At 39.0% G+C, this 21,174-nt stretch overlaps 1 protein-coding gene across 1 annotated transcript in view; it reads left to right on the top strand.

The window, feature by feature from the left end:
• SLC35F1 (solute carrier family 35 member F1) overlaps positions 1-21,174 on the top strand; it is a 244,956-nt gene that overhangs the window by 210,157 nt on the left and 13,625 nt on the right. The window contains exons 6-7 of the mRNA XM_051615587.1: positions 4,736-4,788; positions 9,812-9,966. Of these exons, the coding sequence (XP_051471547.1) occupies positions 4,736-4,788; positions 9,812-9,966 (208 nt within the window). The remainder of the gene's footprint in view (positions 1-4,735; positions 4,789-9,811; positions 9,967-21,174) is intronic.

Below are 21,174 nucleotides of genomic sequence, written 5' to 3'. Positions count from 1 at the left end.
TTTGATGGATTTCAGGAACTATTGAGTCCTGTCTATATCCATGTGTACCTAAGCATCTCACCTGCAAACCTAAAAATTGGAAGGTTGCTTCCAGTGTTGTAATACTGTGACTGATGAAAGTGTAGTAAAAGTCACAATGCAAGATTGCCACATTTTATGCAGATCCACCACTGTGTTTGTCACACAGAATAACTTTGGATTATTAGTCAAAACCAAATTGCTTCCCTGCACATCTGAGCTACTCAGCTTCTAAGAATGGAGAAGGATCAAAACAATGACCCATCAATTCCTACTTAATTAGTTCCGTTTCTTTAGCCAGAAAGCTTATTATATTTATGTGGGATCTGAGTGTGTGACTAAAAATTATTTGTATTAATTGGATGCCACACAAAGAGTTCTTTTTAAAAAAAGTATCAAATTCAAGAGCACTTAAATGTGCCCAGTAACTTTGGCTAAAGTGTTTTTGTTATTTACAGTGTTCATGATAGGTAGGTACTCACTGATTCTGAGGGCATTACAGCGGTGCCCTTGTCTTGCTCTGTGTGTATAAACTGTCATGTACATGTCTCATATTCCTGAATTTAATTATGGTGCCACTACCCCCTCTTGACCTGAGCAGTTAGTCACAATTCAGGGTCTGTGAGTTGTTTTGCTGAGAAGAAGCTGGTGCTAGAATAAGGCACCTTTGTATACAGAGGACACAACTGGAATGAAACAAAAGAAACATTTTCTTTGCTGAAAGCCAAAGATTTTTCTAGTCAAACTTTGGCTTGGAATTTCTGACCAGCAGGTTTTTCTTCACCGGACCCTATAGCTTTGCTGCTGCTAGTGCTTTTTTGGCACATCATGGAGACCTGACCATAGATAGCTCACGCATGTACTTTTTTAACAAGGTGGCCAAAGCTTGCATCTTGTGAGAAGAAAGCAGTGTTTCTGCTACCTGGTTCCATGAAGCAATTCAGCATTTCCTTACCTTTACCGGTAATGGAGAGCTGACATCACATAATTATGTGTTCACAGAAATTTAATCTAACTAAATATACCAGTTGTTTCCAAGAGAAATTTGCAGCCTCTTTCTTTGAAACGTAACTGGCCACTTTGGTGCAATGTAGGACAGTTAGGTCCTTTAAACTGAAGTAGTCTACAAAAGGAATATCTCAGAAATAGGGCCATTTCCCAGCATGCTAGACACAAGACTGGTCCAAGTTTGGATGGCATCCACAAGATGACTGAGGATGTGGAACTTGTGTGCTAATGCCACTGGAGGTGTAAGTCTCATGTTCAGAGCATTTACAGGGAGCAGTTCAATTCTGAAGAAGGAAAAATAACAGAAAGTGCACAGGACTATGCTGAATGAAGGAAAGACAAAACAGTACCCAGAAGTGAATGTCCATTTTACTGACATGCACTGATCTCAAAATAATATAGTAGCAAGCTGTGGTATTTGTCTTTTATTCCATGTGTATTTACAAATACCTACATGACTGTGGGTGACTCATGTTAGTTCATGCGTCAGCTCTTTGGCATGGCTGTGTCTCTCAAGAAGACTCTCAAGAAGTAGTCTGTTGTTTTCAAGAACAGTTTAGCAAGAGTGCTTATTGTTAGACCAGAATGTAAAATAAACCCAGATAATGACTGTTGGACAGCAGGTGAAGGGCTAAGATGTCAAGGCAAACAGTGAAATGAAGAAAAGAGTTGGCCAACTATCTGGGCATGATGGAAAGATAAGTTTAGTGGATTTAATGTCATTAAACACACCTGGAATACTGTGTGCAGCTCTGGTGCCTTCAGCACAAGAAAAATATGGACCTGTTGGAAAGGGTCCAGAGAAGGGCCACCAAGATGATCAAAGGCTTGGAGCACCTCTGCTATGAAGAGAAGCTGAGAGAGTTGGGGCTGTTCAGCCTAGAGAAGAAAAGGCTCTGGGGAGACCTTATAGCAGCCTTGCAGTACTTGAAAGGGGCCTGCAAGAAAGCTGGGGAGGGGCTTTTCATCAGAGAAGATAGTGATAGTACAAGGGGTAATGGTTTTTAACTGAGAGAGGGGAGATTTAGATTAGATATTAGGAAGAAATTCTTCACTATAAGGGTGGTGAGGAACTGGAACGGGTTGCCCAGGGAGGTTGTTGATTCCCCATCCCTGGAGGTTTTTAAGGCCAGGTTGGACAAGGTTTTGTGCAACCTGATCCAGTGGTAGGGTTCCCTGCTCATGGCAGGGGGTTTGAACTTGATGATCTTTAAGTTCCCTTCCAACCTTAATGATTCTGTTGATTCTATGATTAAAGCAGGGAGGAACTGCATATCAAAACGAGAGAAGAAATTAGTCTGAGATGCAGCAGCTGCCCAGCAAGTGGAGATATTGCTGTCCAATGGAATCACATAATCATAGAATAACCTATTTTGTAATGGACCCCTGAAGGGGATCTCGTTCAAGCTTCTACTTGAAGCAACTCAAAGCTAACTTAAAAGTTATGTTAGGTTTCTCAGGAAATTGTACAGGTGATTTCTTAATATCTCCAAGAATTGAAATGACACACCTTCTGGGCAACCTGTTCCAGTGTTTGACCAGGTGGGTTTTTTTCCCCTTGATCTCCAATCAGAGTTTTCCACACTGAATTTTGTGTCTATTGTCAGTTCATCCCAAGAAAAGCCTAACTGTCTTTTCTGTAACTACCCACTAGGCAGTTGAGATGGCAAATTAATTGTCCCATCCTCCTTCCTCCTGACTTAGCCTACTCTTCTTCACACTGAACAAACTCTACTGTTTCAGCGTCTCCTCTTATATATAATTTGCTCCAGCCACCTGAGCCTTGTGATGAAGCTCCACTGTACTCCATCCAGTTTATCAATGTCTGTTCTTCTCTGGGCAGCCCAAAATTGGATAGTGTTCCATTGGAGCTGCTGTCTAACAAACCATGCCCTACAACTTGCTGGCCAGACTCTTAGAACAAAGCCCAGGAAGATGTTAACCGTCTCTCCTCCAAGGACACATGGCTGACTTACATTCAGGTTGATGTCCACCAGGACTCCAAGCTTTCTTTCTGAAAAAAAGCATCTTTCTGTCCAGTCAGCTCCCAGCCAGTACTGTTGCATAGAGTTATTCCACCCCAGGTGCAGGAGTTTGTATAAGGATATTTTGGGAAATCACGTTGGAAGCTTTGCTAAAGTCAAGGTAGGTTACGCCTCATGCTCTCAACCATTCCCTCTTCTTTGTTTACTGAGCCAGTAATCTCGTCATAGAAAGCAAGTCAGTTTGGTCAGGTATGGTTTGCTCTTGAGAAGCATTTGCTGGCTGTTTCTGGTCACGCCTTCTTAATTTCCTATAAATGGCTTCTGGAAAGATTTGCTCCATAATACTCCCAAAGATTAGCATAAGGCTGGCCAGGCTCTTTTGCTCTTTTTGATACTGAATGTTGCATTTGTCTCTTTTCTGTCATCAGGAACCTCTTCCAATCACCACAACCTTTCAAAGATCATTGTGGTTCCAAATTGTCAGTGAGTCTGGCACCACTAAATGGCTACTTCTGGCAAAGTTCCTCCTACCCTCTCTTTGTTTCACAGATCATAATGAATCACAGACCATAGCATATTGATTTATACTTTTTTGTATCAGATAAGCAGCAGTATGAAAGCAATGTTCCTACATTTAAATTATATCAAAATTTGTTTGCCAGAACAAAGACATTGCAGGATATTCTTCAGGAATTACTGATAAGAGAGTCATATGCCTTATGCGTGCAAAGACACTTATAATCTAGTTATTTTGCAGACAAAATAATCTTATTACTCTGTACACAGTATTAGATTTGCCACACATCAGCAGCAAGCAAATTAGAATTTCCAGGATTCAGCTCTCTAGACCAGATTAATCTGGAAGGCACTGAGTTCCTGCAGTTTCACTATTAGACTTGATCGTCCGCATAGCACCTTTTGTACTGAGTACTTTGTTTTTCAATCTGTGTAATTCCATGTTTTATACTTGCTTAAAATAGTGTCCATACTAGCATGCAGAGTTCTGCACAGCAGGAGTTATCTGGAAATCATGGATCAGAGAAATCTGTTAGCTGAGTGTAGACCTAGCAGCTCATGAGATACTTGATCTCCAAGGGTCTATTTGCCTGGATTGGGAAGAGCTGATTTGTTGCCACCTTAGAATTTTCTGGATCTTGGATTTTTATGTTGAAGTACAATGCAAGACTTACAAGATGTTGAAAGTGGATTTCTGTGGCTGGGCCCATCGTTTGCTTTGTTTCCTGACTTTCGTTGCTGTGATTATTTGATCTCTCTCAATATTTAACACATCCCAGTATTCTTCCCTAAGCCAGCATATGGTATCTCTTTATTTGACACAGCAGAGCTGCTCTGAGGGGTGAATAACTCAGACAGATACATTATTAATCAAGTTCAAAAGCTTTCAGAATATAAAGTCAGAAGATTACAAGAGGATTGAATATGTAGGAGGGTGGGCACTTTGGCCAAGTATATAGAGAGCTGGAAATAAAGCAAAGGAAATTGTATGCTATCACATCTGATTACTGCCCTGAAGATCTTTCAAATACATGGACACAGAGATAATGCCAGAATGGATTAGCAAAGTCTTGAGTGCATTTGGTTCCTCCTAAAATTTTTTGTTATAAGGTTATTTATGTTGTTTTGTCCAGCATTTTAACTGAATTAGTGGAAGTAATTTAAGTTCTGTTCTTTTCCATTGAATTTTGTCTTCTCTTCTCTTACAGTGCAATCATGGAGCACAAAGAGCTGTTGAAAGTTCCCTGGGATTGGCAAATAGGTAAGACAACAGTTTACCTCATTGAAGATAGTTGCTGAAGGAGGCGTGGATGAAGGAGGCGTGGAGAAAACCAATGTTCGTGTAGGCAAGGACAAAGATTCACAGGAGCCAATGTTTGTGAATTTTCTGCCCGTTACTGCCAAAGATTGAACCACATGCCTCATAACCTTCCTTAAATGATGTGTCCTCCCACTGCTATATTATGCCTTCCTTGCACCACTAAGTTAAGCATATGAATGCCATAAGATAATTAGTCAGACAGCCATGAGGTAAAACTATAATGCGGTTCCAGTTCTAAGATTCAATACAACACTAGGACAAATAAATGAGGTAGTCATTAAGAGCCAAAACTTTTCAATGAATGCTAAAGAAAGGAATTGAATCTAACAAAAAAAACCAAAACAAACCCAAAAAAATCCCAACTCCCCCCCCCAAAAAAAAACCCAAAAACCTTAAAAAGTACTTTCCATGCATATTATAGCCTCATAAACTTGATTTCCAAGGGGAGCATTTCTGTATGCAAATAGTTAATTGCTTTCCAAGTAGCCTTGGGGAAACATAGCAGATGTGTCTTTTACACAAATTTAGGTAGCATCATGCACAGTGAAGCTCTTACATTGTTCTGCTATGTGGGTGGGTTGTGTTTTCCCATTTCAGTTTGGAAGCGGAGTTTATGGTCTAAGACTCCCTTCTAATTAGTCCAGCAAATTACTTCCTTTAAAAGCAAACTGACATTTAGGAGAGTCCCTGTAATCACTCTTCTACTATTTATGACAATAAAATAAATAAAATAGTGCTAATAGTCTAGAGCTTGTTTACTTAGCAGAGGATTCAAGCTTTGGCAATCCATTGACTAGGTAGTTTCAAGATCACAATGACAGGTCATAAGTGAGCAAAGGCAGCTGATTATGTAGGGAATCCCTGAGGACAGGGGATACAAGTTATGGAATACACTTGTTTTTCTTAAGTCCGCAATTTCTTCTTATCATCATGAAACTTAATAAAAACAGTGCATCTTTTTTACAAAACACTGCATGTTGGAGTCTTGGAGATTTGACAGCTGAGGTATAAAACTAAATGACAAATCAATTTAAAGTATCCATGGAGAAATACACTCAACTGCATGCTATAAGTGTGTTTGCCTTCTTTAATCTGTGATAATTAGCATAATTGCATCAGTGTTTGTTTATACTTCATGATAAGGAGCTCAGAGACATAATTAATCTGGTACTGATAGAACTAGCAATGGTCATAGTGAATTAATCTACTGTCCCTGTAAATGTCATATATACTTCCATGGGAGTTCCTTTCTAACTCAATATCAGGGAAATGTGCTATTAAAATAAAGTCTTACTTGGTCTGTGATGCCGTTAAAATGTCATTGAAAGTTAGTCGCTAATTCTGAAAAGTCCCTGTGCTTCATAAGGAGATCATCTTTGCAAAAGCATCATAGCTATGTACTTGTTTTGTTAGAGTAATAATTGGCAATGCAGTATAGTTAACACAGATTAAATTGTGATAATTATCTGTAGTTCTCTGTTCTTCCCTGCTTTCCACTGCGCTCAGTGTGCTTTCCACTGCTTTGGCAGTGATACAAGGTTGTCAAGTAGTGATTGACAAATCTGTGTCTGGGTGTTCACAGCCTTGTCCTGAATACTTATCCACTGAGACAGACTCAAACCTGCAGTCCAGCAGAGTTAAATCATCAGCCTTCTGAATGGTAGTGATAAAGTCACAGCAGGCAACCTAACAAACAACTCAAGGTGGCCTGTTGCCATCTGCTGTAATTGTGCTATTCAGGATGGATGAGCTACCTTTCAACTGGTGTAAAATGCAAATTATTTTTTAATATAAAGATCTAAAGCCAATCTGTTGTGTCTACCGTGTTTAAAACAGGCTGTGGCTCTCCTGGTTTTAATTTTGGAAATTCCCCTGAGACATAGCATCATCTTCACACTTAGTATAAATCAGTGTGGCTCTAGTTGAATCCTTGAAGGTTTAGGTATTAATACTTGCTGACAACCTGCCTGAAAAGAGAATGATTATACTGTTCTGACTGAGTGGTTTCATTTAAGACCATGGCACATTTTGTAGAGTGATAGATGAAATAATAACAAATAAACTAACATCAGATTTATTTAAAAGAAGAACCAGTTTGAATCTCTAAGGAAGTGTCCTTTTCTATGCGGGGGCAGTGTGAATATTTCTGAATGGTCTTTACTCCAAGAAGGCAGTATGAAAAGTCATAACTGATTCTATTTCATCTCAATGAAACAATGCCTTTTGGAGTAAAAATGCAAAGGCTAAAATATGCAACATTCAACCAGCATGCCCAGGAACTAAAGCAGAAGTTCCCAAGGCACTTTAGTCTTAGTGGTACTTGGGCTACTTTAGAGCAGTCCCTAGGGGCAGATCAGACCATCTGTGTGAAGATCTCTAATCTTAAGAGAAGTGGAGAAATACTGAGGGACTGGGGCTTGTGCAGCCCACAGAAGAGAAGGCTTGGAGGAGTTACCTACAAGGAGGTTACCAAAAGGACAGAAACCAGATCTTCATAGTGGTACATGGCAGGAGGATGGGAGGCAACAGGCAGAAGTGGAAATGAAAGATTCAGACTGGATAAAAGCAAAATCTTCACACTGAGGCAAGCAGTGGAGCCTGTTGCCCAGAGAGGTTGTATAGCCTTCATTGTCTGAAGTTTCAAGACTAGGCTGGGTGAAGTTCTGAGCAACTTGGTCTGATCTCACAGCTGAGCCTGGTTTGAGCTGGATTTCAACTAGTAACCTCTTAGCTCCCTTTCAGCCTGAATCACCCCACAATCCTGTGATCCTAAGTACCCAGTTCAGACACTTAGGAGGCATTCATACCCAGCCAGGCAAAACTGGTGACCTTACCCATCAGGGTGAACACTGACAGACAAAGTGGGATTCCTTCCACATTATGGCTTCAGTTCAGCACAATACCAACACACCTGAAAACAGACAAGAATGTGGAGTTTCTCAGGGTTTAACACAGGCCAGCAGATCATTACAAAAGCACCTCCTGACTTAGCAGCTTTGCTTCCTTCCAGTGCTTGCTACAGGTGTTGGGGCTGTAGCACTAGTGGCAATTCCCAAGGCTGCCATTTCCACTGCAGGGGTACCCCAAGGAAGCTGAGGCTCCAAGCCTTTGACTTGAAAGGCATTTTTAGTCTGGCCCTCTCAGAAGTAATAGCTGAAAATGATATGATGCTATGTCCAGTTTGCTCATTGTCACCACTAAATGCCATCCAATTGGTGGGTATTATGTGCATTTTTAAGATGTAGATGAAATAGCACTTTGTATTTAACTCTGACAGGACAGCTACAATTTAAGCAATTTTCCACCAGAACTGAAATGCCTTTTGGAAAAGCAGCCTGTGAAGTGTGTGTAGTTGGCTGCCAAAGAATGTGCACCATAAAATTATACTGTTAGTTGAGAGCATAACTCAGCAAAGTGCCTGAATATATGTAGTAAGGGTCATGGTGGACCAGCTGCTGATTTGCAAACTGCACTTTGAGAGTGTTGACTTTGGGTCCAGAATGGCCTTTGTGCCTAACCTGTTCTTCATTTAAGCCTGGAAGAAAAGCTGACTTAATGCTCATGTATGCAAACAATTTCTTATTGATCAAAACTATGCTCCATTTGATGCAATCATTTGCCTACTACAGAAAAGTTGCAGTTTGTATAAAGCAACTGTTCTTTCAAGCACTGCCTAAGACTGATGCTGTTGTTACCCATATACAAGGCACACCTTAAAAATTTGCTACCTGTAGGTAAAAGCAGTTCTTCCCATGATTATCCATATTCTGAATAGAAATTCAGATTCATGCCATAGCAGTTGATATGTCTACACTGACATTTTGTGACTGCTGTATTTGTTTCAGATGAATATACACTTCAGATGCTTCTAAGGGACTCAAACTATCATGGCTCTTTTTGTCCTCTAGATAGCTTTTCTAAAGAGTTTAAACTAAGTGGACCCACAAGGAGACACAAATCACATGGTCTTTTGTTTCCCCTCTTCAAATACATTTCAGGCCTTTGGCAGTCAGATTTTCTGCAACTTTTAGTCAATAACAACATGCTCTGAAGAACTGGCATAAGTCTAAATTTAGATTTGTGCACGTATCAGCTGGGAATTCTGCAGCATACGGCAGCCTAAGAAATATCATTTGCATGAGAGCAAATGAGTGAAGTGTTTGCTGTTTTTTTAACTTCATATTGATTAATTTGCTGTGGGATTTATCAAGTAATAACTGAAGTAATTATTTCTTTCCCAGTAAGTTATTTAGGTTTTTAAATGAAATTATATTTTTACTGTAATATATTTTTATTATATTAGTCTCTAACAATCTAATTTGTGAGAGCCGCTCTGTAAACATGTAGCAAGAAAGACTCTCAGATCCAGAAAAATTTATTAATGAAGGGAGACAAAAGAGGGTAGAGGAACAGAAGTACAAAACTGAAATGAATTGTCAAGTCTGATTGCAAAATAGGACTAGGACCTTGAGTGCATTCATCCATTGGCTCATTAACTTCTTTGCAGATACTTTTGCCTTCAGTTTTTGGGTCCATTCCCAGAAAATATTGTGTGCTCTATCCAACTCAATTCAGTTGGTATTGGATACATTCACATCCTTAAGAGACTAGATTTGTTATGTCTGAATGCATCATTTCATCCAGATTTATGTTGGACATGATGTATGCCTGACTTGTGTAAGACACTGATTTAGCGTCTTAGAACAGCATTGCTGTTACAGAGACCACAAAGGACCTCATATCCACTGCTATGTGTTTGGCTGGTTTTCTTATATATACAGAATTATGTTCTTAGTCTCCCTATATATATATATGTGTGTGTGTATCATAATAATTTTAATTCATGTTTCTTTGAGAAAGCATTATTCATTCTTTTCTAAAAACACAGCCTTCTTCCTCCCAGCATGAGTGATTTCTGCAGGCTGTGTGAAAGGTCACTTTGCTTCTCATTTCTCTCCCACAGGCTTGTTGTATGTTGGCTTTAGTGCCTGTATGTTTGGCCTCTACAGCTTTATGCCAGTGGTCATAAAGAAAACCAGTGCTACTGCCGTCAACCTCTCCCTACTCACAGCTGACCTGTACAGCCTTTTCTGTGGATTATTCCTCTTTCACTACAAGGTATGTGGGAATGAGAGAAGTATTTGGGTAATAGCAGTAGGCCTGAAGAAACATCAATGCAGAATAATGGAACAAAGAAGCCTCGAAGCTTTGTTAGATCTACACAGTAAGAGTACAAAATTTTTTAATACTTCAGACTTCCCACACCAAAACCAATTTTATTTTATGATTTCCAATTTTTAAAGAGAACTCATCTGGTCTTGTTGTTATGAGTTTTACAATTTGAGTACCTGTTCATCAATAACCATATCACTACTTTAATTTTACTTATCAGAGGTAACTTTCAATTTGCTGTGACCAGACCTAGAGTGATGATGTCATGAAGGAAAGGACTTTTCCAAAAAGCCCATAGATTTTTATTTTTTTTTTTGCCTGGGAGCAAAGTTGTTTTATTTATGCTCATTCTGAATTTGTAACAGGACAGGAGGATGACCATGAGCCAGCAGTGTGCCCTTGTGGCCAAGAAGGCCAATGGCATCCTGGGGTGCATTAGAAAGGGTGTGGTTAGTAGGTCAAGAGAGGTTCTCCTCTCCCTCTATTCTGCCTTGGTGAGGCCACATCTAGAATATTGTGTCCAGTTCTGGGCCCCTCAGTTCCAGAAGGACAGGGAACTGCTTGAAAGAGTCCAGAGCAGAGCCACAGAGATGATTAAGGGAGTGGAACATCTTCCTTATGAGGAAAGGCTGAGGGAGCTGGGTCTCTTTAGCTTGGAGGAGACTGAGGGGTGACCTCATCAGTGTTTACAAATATGTTAAGGGCGAGTGTCTGGAGGACAGAGCCAGGCTTTTTTCAGTGATGTCCAGTGATAGGACAAGGGGCAATGGGTGCAAACTGGAGCATAGGAGGTTCCACGTAAACATCAGAAAAAACTTTTTTACTGTGAGAGTGACAGAGCACTGGAACAGGCTGCCCAGAGAGGTTGTGGAGTCTCCTTCTCTGGAGATACTCAAAAGCTGCCTGGACACGTTCCTGTGTGATGTGCTCTGGGTGATCCTGCTCTGGCAGGGGCGTTGGACTAGATGATCTTTCAAGGTCCCTTCCAACCCGTAAGATTCTGTGATAACTAACTGATCCATTTCCATTAATTACATCTTTCTTGTCAGTCAAACCAATTACTTGCCTGTTAGTGTAGATGCCAAAATGTGCAGCAGATTTGTTTTGAAATTAAACTTCTACTTCTCAGGTTCTCTAATATTTAAAACATTGTGTTGTACAGCACACATTTCATGTCCAATTACAAGGAATGACACTTCATTATTCACAAGTGCCCATTCCAGTGACCATCATATGAAAGTAGCATCAGGGTGCTGGAGGCAATTGCTTTGTTCCATCATTTATTCAGAGGAGGGAGGTTACTTGATAACTAAATTGATGGCCCAGAGGAGTGTTAGGTAAATGAAAACCTTAACATTCTGGGTAGCTAGCCAACTCAGATCAGATTTTATTATACAAATGGTACCTGAATGAATCTGAACAAAACAGTGACAATTCAAAGCTTCAGAGTCCAAGACACACTTGTTCTTTGCTGTTGCATTAATTTCATTTTTATGGCTTTTAGAATTTTGCAGACTGAAGAAAAGCAAGTATAGAAACAAAAATTTTACTGAAAACAGTGTAGATGTTGTCTGCTGCTTAGGAAGTATGTTTCATGGTGATTTAGTTACTTGTTCTTTCTGCCCCAGACTTCAAATCCAAAGCGTTTGACATCACATAGTAGCTGAAAATTATCTCCTTCTAATAATATTGTTTGAAATCCACAGCAAAATGTATTCTGTGATGTTAGTCCACTGTTTCTAAGAAACATATTATTACACAGTAAAAGACAGACAAATTAAATTCTGCAAACAGTGTTAGTGATGTTCTAGCAAAATCTCTGCTAGAGGGAGAGACTCAAAAAATAGCAGGGGTTGTACAGCTTTGTGCTCTGCATTGCTCAAACCTAACAAAAAAGGCAGTTTCTCAAACTCAAACCTTAAACTTCAGGCACTTGAAAGGCAGAAGGTACCTAAAAGGTTTCAGTTCCTCCCTGTGTTTAATTGTTGGGTACATTAGCAGAGCCAGGAAGCAGAATTTTCAACCTCACTGATGCCCTGTACTTCTGCAGTTAAGTGCATGTCAGCTCAACCACAGTGATACCTTGGCCTCCCTTTAAGATGTGTACTGAAAAAGTGCTCCAGAAGAGAAGGCTCAGAACTGGAAGGTTTTCTGATTGAAGCAAGGTCTCATCATCTGTCCTGATAAACTGGTTGAGTTCCTACCTCTGAAGTAGCTCATGGCCCCCTCTGCCCCTTACTCATCTTACAAAACAGTTAACTGTATCATGCAGTCTTCTTCATAAACTCTCAACAAACTCTTTCTTCAGCCTATTTAGGTTTTTTACAGCCACTGCTCCCCTTGGGAGACAGTTCCAGAACATAACTACTACAACAGTTACAAATCATCTTATTATTATTGCTTGTGGTTAGTTTTGATCCACTTGTTTTTCTGCCAAGACTATCCCTTAGTATTAGGAATGCCCCTGTCTCATTAGCATTTTACTCTGCTGGTACATCAATAGAGAGCAGTCGGACCCTCTCTCAGCCCCTAGTTCACTACACAGAGCAAGCCCTTCTCCGTACTTCATCTGGTTGGATTTCATTCTTCCTGAGATTGTCCATTCAACTCATGAAGCAGAAAAGGTCCCTCCAGACTTGATGCAATTCTCTTGTCTCTCCATTTCTCCAGGAAGCCTAGTACCCCATAGATAGCAAGACTGGATTTACATTTTTCACCACTGCTTTTTCTTCCAGTTTGTACTCATCCTGCCATCCATATAACTCATGTGTCTCTCTCCTTTGTTCTTCCCAGCTGCAGTGCTGATAAGGAGAAGACCTTTGTCAGGACTTTGTAGAAGGGCCTTTCCCTGAAAGTAGCATCAACTTTCCAAGCTGTCAGTGTGTCTTTTCATGCCCTTCAAACTTATGTTGCAGAGGAAATTTGCAAAGAGATACTATATTCAGAGATCATCTAGATGTAAAGGCCCACTTAGTTGTCTGGCTAATTCTTTAATTACTGGGATTTTTTTAATCCTTAGATCCCCCACTCCTTTTCTTTCTTGTTTGCTATCACTTATTTTGTATGAGGAAGTAGAACTGTGAAATGTGTGATTTGCACTCAAAAACGAAGTCTAATATCTTAGCATTAAATTATCTCAATTCCCACACTAAGTCTGTGTACACTTGATTGTTTTCTAGATTCTGAAGTTGTTTCCTTCCCAGCCCAGCTGTACTTCTCCTTCAGATGTGCAGCTCCTTCTGCTTATTGCTGCACTGACCAATGGGCACAGCCCCACTTCACTGGGAAGCAAATGGTTTTATGGTGAATTAGGATCAACTGAGTGGTTTAGTGCCCTTTGCAGAATATAATTTTATGAGCCTTTCAAGAAACTGTTAGGTTTTTTTCCCTTGTTCTGCTACTTTTGTCACCAGACAGGTTTATTGCAGCTATAGCAATGAATCTGTGAAAATCCATGGAAAATGCAGGAAATGAGTTTAAATGGGCTTTAGAGCCTCTGAAACCAAGCTGTGGAGAAGATTGCATTTGAAGCTTTTTGATTTGTTAGTACTTCATTCTTTTTAATACAGACTTGCAACATAATGACATGCAGGACAGTCAGTTTATAAACAGCTGCATTTATATTCTTACCCTATATGCAGATATTTTTTTAGTGAGTTGAACAGTTCCCTGTCCCATGGAAGCTAGAAACACAGCATGTTAACTCGACACAACTCTGATATCAGCTCTCTGTGAGTACAGGGTTGGAACTTTTGTATAACTTCTGTTGGGTTTTTTTTTAGCTTAGGAGGTGTTATTTTTTACATTTTGTCACAGCCTTAGCTTTATTTTTATGCGGATTATTAAAGTTCATACTTTCCATTTGCAAGCCCTGTGTTGTGCTTTAGTCATTCTAAGCAAATTGGGTTCTCACTAAATAATCTAAGCAGTTTATTTTATGTTTTCTCCAGCTAGAGCATTCATACTGGTTTTGTTCTGCACCAGCAGGTCGAGTCAGACTATCTTATATCTTTACCTAGCAAGCCAAGCACAATCAATTATATTCTGCCTTGGCAAATTCATTAGTTACTTTGTCCAAGATGCAGCTATAAAAATTTAAAATTTCTGGATATAGTAGCAATTTCCTAATAAAGAAAATGCATATATTTAATAATACATCAAGGAAGCCAGATATCTCGATTACGAGTCATGGGGACTGTTTTTGAGGACTTGGCTACACAGATAAACATGAAACTCAAAACCTCTCGGCACCGGAAATCTGAAATTATGCTAACTGAAACCTCACTTGCTGATTCTTTCTTACACTTCTAAAATTGACTTTTCAATGCCAATTCTAACAGCAGAGTCTCTCCAATGGAAGGAGCAGATGACAGCCTTCCCATTATGTCAAAAACAAGCCATGAAGGAGACTGAGATTTAGCATAATGGAGAAGAGAGGGTACAAGCTGAGGGCAGTATGTTTCAATTTCATTTTTGCCAGCACGGATCCCAAGCAATGCTGATGAATTGGGGATTTACATAGGTTTCACTGACATTAAAATGGGACCCTCACTGGAAGCAAAGGAGTTAGGAGCCTTTATTAAAAGTGTGTACCATCCTGATTCAAATCACTGAAACCAGTATGAGCTCTTCTGCTGGCTTCAGTGGGCTTCAGTTCATTTTCCTAAATTAGGAAAGTCTACCACTCAAGGATTAATCTTCCAAAAAAAATCACTTTTTCTTGGCTGTGGAGATAAAGACCATGCATTATGATGACTTTGTGCTTCAGACAAGCCTGTTTTGTTAGTGAAGGCTGGATATGATGTCTGTGCTTTGGGAGCAGGAGATAGAATTGGTTTGCTTTGGGGGAGGATTATTTGTTTATTAGTTGGATTTTTACTTGGCAGCCATCCATAAACACCTGAGAGACTTTTCCCAATCAACTGAGCAAGCTGAGAAAATACTTCAAATTATGTTCTCAGGTTTTTTTTAACTTATCTGAAAAGTGAAGATGCTCTTCTTTGCTTGCACTTGTTAGGGTGCTGACACCTATGTATTTTAAATTTCGATAGTGATGTTGTTAGTGATGCATAATTGTTTCTAGCAGAGCAGACAGTACATAATAAAGAACTATTTTTTACATTATTACTTCCTTAGTCAAATACTTTGGTATATTTTCCTGATGAAATTGGATATGCATGCTGCTTGACCCATAAACTCTTTGCTTGAATAGAGCAATGTCACAGGGCCTTTACCCTGGTGAAGGCTTCTAAGCCTTTGATACTCATGAGGATAAATCATACTACTAGTTATTTCTAGTTATTTTAATTCTTTATGCCATTGGTAATGTGCAGAAACTTGTGTACCTGTTTCCTTTTCTTTTCCAGACTGCTAAATTTCTTAGAGTGAGACTCCTCAGCAACTCCATTCTGATGAAGCTGTACTGTGTGCATGCCTTTCATCTAAGTGGCATTTCAAAAGCTTCTTTTTCACATTTCTTTATTTGTTAGTTATTTAGTTAGTTGTATTTTCTCCTCCAAATTCTAATAACTTAGAATATTCAGGCATCTATCTTTGAAGAGCTGCCATGATGTGGAAAGGAGTTAGGTGTGTCTTTGGTCACACTTGAATATATATTCCTGTGACAGAGAGGGCCACCCTTTGTCTGAGAATGCAGGATGACATACAGTAAAAAAATCGATGAAGTAAAATGACCAAAAAAGAGTAGAAGCTGGAGAATGAAGTTACTCCCACCAAGGCTTTGCATAGTCTGACAGTAGATTTTAACAAGACAGCTGAGATATGGCAGCTAACTGCATTGTTAAAAGGATATATTTTCCTTTCATGGTGTTACCTTGCAACAGATTAATTAACTACAAAGCAAGAATAGTGAAGTATGGATACTCAGTGTTTTGGAGCTGTGAAAAACAGTGTAAAAGAAGTAGCATTCATATTGCAGAAGTTATGATGAAAGCTTCAGTTTCAGTTATATTTTTTCAGACACTAGCTTATCATAAATGTCAGGTTTTATAGGTTGTTCTCAGGGCTTTCACTTTGTAATTTTTTTCAGGCTCTCATGTTAAAAGACTGCTGCCAACAGAACTGGCTTGGAGTTTTCTAGCAAAATACATTTTTTTTGGCAATGCCTAATTATCAAAACAGAAATGCTAAGTGAAAACATCCTGTTTTCAGTATGCTCCCAAGGAAACACAGGCTGGCATTTCTCAGACCCTGACTGTTGTTTTGCCCTCTCATCTAAGAGGTTGCAGTGGCATGCATTTTCTCATGTTTTCAGCCACGTATTCTAGGACTGGAAGATCTCAGACATGAGAAAACACGAGTTACTCATGGATTCTGGAAGCCAGAGAATGAATCTCAGTTCTGCATTAGGCAGCCCAGAAGCCAAAGAAGGAGCTTTTATGGCTCCCAGGCATCTGCCACAGAGATAATCCTCACAGCTGCAGTCAGCAGTTGCCAGAGTTTCCAGCAAGGAAACCGTGTTTTAGAAACAACAGCATTAGGTATTTCATAAAAGAAGTAAATGCAGGATTTCTGTTTTTGAAGGACCTTCAGTTTCTATGTGGCATCTCAGTTGAGGAATTTTTTCTTCTCTAATTACAGAGGAATGTTTTGGTTTCCTAACCAGAAACTACTTCACAATTACAGTAGGAGAACAGCCAGAAGATGATCTACCTACCTACATATGCATGGGTTTATATTCTCCTAGAATCACAGAATCATAGAATGTCTTGGGTTGGAAGGGACCTATAAACTTCAGCTGCACCTTGGCCTTCCCAACCTCATCCCTACACAACCAGGCAACATCCCTATACTCCTCCCAGGATACCGGTCCCTGTTTCCACTGCCTGTGTAGTTCCATCTTGCCTTTTAGTTTGACCAGCATGTCTTGACTCAGCCATGCTGGTCTCTTGCCTCCCTTGCCCTTGCTCTTAACTATGTAATTTAGATTTCTTAATATTCTTTGTGAATGTCTAGTTAACAGGGCTTACTGATAACAGCACTATTCCATGCCTCGCTGCTGCATACCTTATTATTACTCAGTTAGGGTTTTGGGTTTTTATATCAATGTTATTTCTTTTATTTCTCAATTTCTCCTTCTTCTTTATCATGTGTAGCTTTTGAATCCAATATTTTTATGTCTCAGTATCACATCTTCCTGCATAGTTTAAGTGTTAAAATGTTAAAAGGTTTGTTTGCGACTTCAAAAGATCTTTTCAATTTGACACATTTATACTCTTTTTAAATACATGTGTAAGGTAGTAAATTATCATTTTTATGAAAGGGGCTTGAAGCCAGTAGAAACTCTTGAGATCACTAAATAGAACCAATTTCAGACTGAAGTAAGAAGTAGTTTATACTGACAAGCCAACCAGTCAAGGGGGGAAAAAAAGTACCACTGTGTGACTGAGTTCTGCCTTTGGTGATATTGGATAGTAGATTGCCTAATGGATGGTGACTACTCAAAAGAATACATGAAGTGAAAAAAAGAATGTAGAAGTTAACTGTAGTAAACAAATGTATAAAATCAGCCAGTTCACAGACAGCCCCCAGGGAAAGACAAGAAACAGTGTATCTGCTTTTGTAACCTACTTAAATTGATGGTCAGACTTGCTTGCAATGAACTACTTAGGTACTCTGACCTACAATGCACCAGGAAAGTGGTTTATCTTATAGAGAGAAGTTGTTACTTTTCAAACAAAATCGTAAACAAAGGTTTTAAGTCCTAGAAACTATTAGTTTTCTCTAATTTTTAATAAAAGAAGTTATAAGTTTCCAAAATTGTCATTCCTCTGTATGAACAATGCTACACTGAGGATTGGTATTGCTTTCAGTTGTTATAAAATATACTTTCTTAATTGTTTTGAACAAAGAATTGTCTTTGGAGAGTGAGTTGAACATGGATAAATAAACAGGAATATACTTTGATTACTTGACTAAGGTAATTCAAGTCACTGTCATGGGACTTGAATTTTAACACCTTGCAGAATTCTGAGTCCGTCATCCCCAAGTTTTCACTTCTGTCTTAACAGGGGTAGCGAAGGGGAGCAGTGTTTAGGGAACTAGGGAGGAATAGTTAGGGAACTGGAGCTGCGTGTAATTCAGAATGCTGTTGCATTTTGTATGTAATTTGAAGTCACTGCTGTCTGCAGTCAGGAGAGGTGATCCCACTAGTCTCTTCTGTCTCCACCCCTTGCCCCTGGGCTCAACAAAGCTTCAGACACATGAGCACTAGAGTAGCCAAAGGGAGGCAAATGCATTGTGCTGGTGGAATTTGCAATGGTATTCCTACCTTTAGCATAAGGCCTCCATCCATCAGTTTTTTTCATTTGGAGTTAAGACTCGGGTATCATTAACTTAAATGCAAAAAGCCAAGTGTCATTACAATGGGCTTTGGGCACTTAGAGACGAATAACAGTCATTTCACATTAACTTGTTTGCATTAGTTTTGTGTTTTAATATAAGGAAAAAGTTGTTCAGAGATCTTTTAAATATACCACAGAGTACATTATGAAGTTCAATTCTTACACTCTGAGGGAAATAAATTGTGTTTTGGAAAAAGTAGTAAACACAAATGTAGAAGTAATGTGGAAGGTAATAGTTGAAATGCTTATAATTCCTACCCAATATGAAAGTGCAGACCTATTAGCAGAAATCTTACTGTTATTGGAAATAATCAATTCTTGAATGATAAATCTTCAGTAAACCGTATGTGTTTTAAAGGTGTTGGTGACTGTGGGCTGCAAAAGGAAATTTGGGGGAATGAAGGAAAACAAATGCGCAACAAAAGAGGATAAGAAAAAAGGTTTGAGTGAACTGCAGTAAGCAAAAAAAATACTGTAACAAATACTGCCTTTTTCATTATTACAAGAAAAAGCTCAGACAGAAAAACATAACAAAGACATCCTATTAAAAGAGCTGCATCTTACCAATATCACACTTCTTTTTCTAAATGATACTCAATGAATATGGAAACAAAGACCAAGAGACTTAGTTTCATAATTATTTGGGGGGGGGGAAATTAAATGAGAAGCTTAGCATTTCCCAAGTCAAGCACACTTTTGTCGACAAGGGAGTACAATGAATGTGTTGAGTTAAATACCTCAGCAATAATTTGCAACCCAGAGGAGACAGGAAAGAAAAAAAAAAAAAAGTCATAAATTAGCAAAGCAGCAGCTGCATTCAAAAGCTGAAATAAGGTTCAGTTACTGAAAAATCTATAAAGATTTTAAAATTATAATTCTTCAAATTGAATGCTGTTTCCACCTTAGCGTATGGAGACAAAGTCTAGAAGTTCCCCGGAGATGCAGACAGGTTCATTTTTTAAAGTAAATGGTAAGGGTTAAATGCAAATCTGCATTACCTTTTTTTTTTTTTCCAGAAGTGACCAGAAAAGAAGATAGAATATTTAGGAAGTGTGTTAAGAATTATGCCTGGCTGTTCACATGGTCCATGAACCACCAGAAAGAAGTGTATGCAAAATTGGAAATTAATTAATTAATCTGTTTTGATTAACTAACTGGGTTGAAGTGCTTATTCCAGTTGTGCCTCCTACCAGCCAAATCAATGAATGCTACAGACATACAAGGGTAAAGCATTCAAATTACCTTCTATTTCCTACCAAAATGAAGGGTAGAGGACAGGAAGATATAACATCAGATGGCATCACGTCTACATGCTTTCCATCTAAGCAGTAGGATATTTTATTTACTGCTATGAATTCTTCAAAAAGCATCCTCTTTTTGTCTAAACTCCCCCTTCCTACCAAACTGGAAGCTTTCAAAACCATGATAAGGGATAGATGCTTGTCATCAGCACTGCTGCTAAGCAACTTAATTAACTGGAGTAAACTTCTGGAGTTATTCCCACCACCTGCATCTGTTAAGTTTAGCAAGCAAGAGTATCTGCTCTTTCAGGTGTTTAAAAGGCTTGGAATTAATCTGAAGTAGTTTTGAAACAGCTTTCACTTCAAGTAATCTGGACTTTAATCTTAAATACAAGGCAAAAAGTTATAGTGGAGAGCTCCAGATGCAACTGGATGAATCATCCGTTTTAAAAAATTGTTAAAAATAAACAGAGAAAACAAGGAGTAAGGAATAATCACCAAAAAAACCCGAACAAACCCAAACCTGTTACTATGTAGGTGAAAAGGAGTAAGGTCTAATTACTGTAAAAGGTAAACCAAGCTTGGCAATGAAGAAGAAAGTGAAACAAACTGCAGAAAGTTCTTCTTGTATGTGAAGAAAAGAAATAGATTAACTATGCAAAGACAGCAGGGGCCAAAATTAAACAACCTTTAGCCTAGCACCAAAACAAAATCTGGACCTTCTGTCACATTCAGTTCAGATGAGAGTTGAAGACAATGCACAATAATTCATAGAAACTGAAATTACTACGTCAAAGGTAGAAACAGAACACAATAATCTGAATACTTTCAGGCTTGGGAATATGAGCAGTTGGAAGAAGTGTATACAAAGTAGGCAATAAACTAAAATCAAAAGTAAACACCAGGGAGGAATAATTAGGAACATGGAGATAACTGGAAAATTGGATAAAATGCAACCTGATTCACAAAAGGTAAATCATCCTATCTAAATCTGATGCTTGTCTGATAATTTAATACATTTTTGTAGACAAAAGTCGAATGGCAGATCTAATCTGCAAGGCTTTTATAGAGGGCACTGTAGAAAATTATCAGCTAAGCTAAGGAACAGGATTAACACTATTAAGATCGGAAGCTAGGTAAGAAACTGGCTAATGAGGATAAAGGACAAGGCAATGTGCTGAGAGAGAACAGCTTGCTAGAAGGAGCTCCCTGATGAAGGTCCCAAAGAGTTGGTCTGAAGACTGCTGTTGTGTAGTGACTGTAGTAATAGCTTTGGCACCCGCAGCAGGAGGGAGGATTAAAATATTCAGGCAACAAGAACTGGATGACATTGAGAAATGCTGTGAAGCACAAAGTGTGAGGGAATGTCTGTGGCAACAGATGGGAGGAATTTGAGCATGGTTGTGACAAAGCTGTTTCCAAATGGGTCAGTAGGTTTTTCTAGTATTAATGGAGAAGTGCTAATGCCAGAGGGCAGGACAACTTACTATCTCAGAAAAGCGCTCTGACAGCTGTAGCTGCAGGGTGTTCTGGTGAGCTCAAAGAGGGCC

Source organism: Apus apus, chromosome 3 (genome assembly GCF_020740795.1).
Source record: "Apus apus isolate bApuApu2 chromosome 3, bApuApu2.pri.cur, whole genome shotgun sequence".
NCBI classification, from domain to species: domain Eukaryota; kingdom Metazoa; phylum Chordata; class Aves; order Apodiformes; family Apodidae; genus Apus; species Apus apus.
The sequence above is the reverse complement of the archived record's forward strand: the minus strand, read 5'-3'. Positions and strand labels throughout refer to the sequence as shown.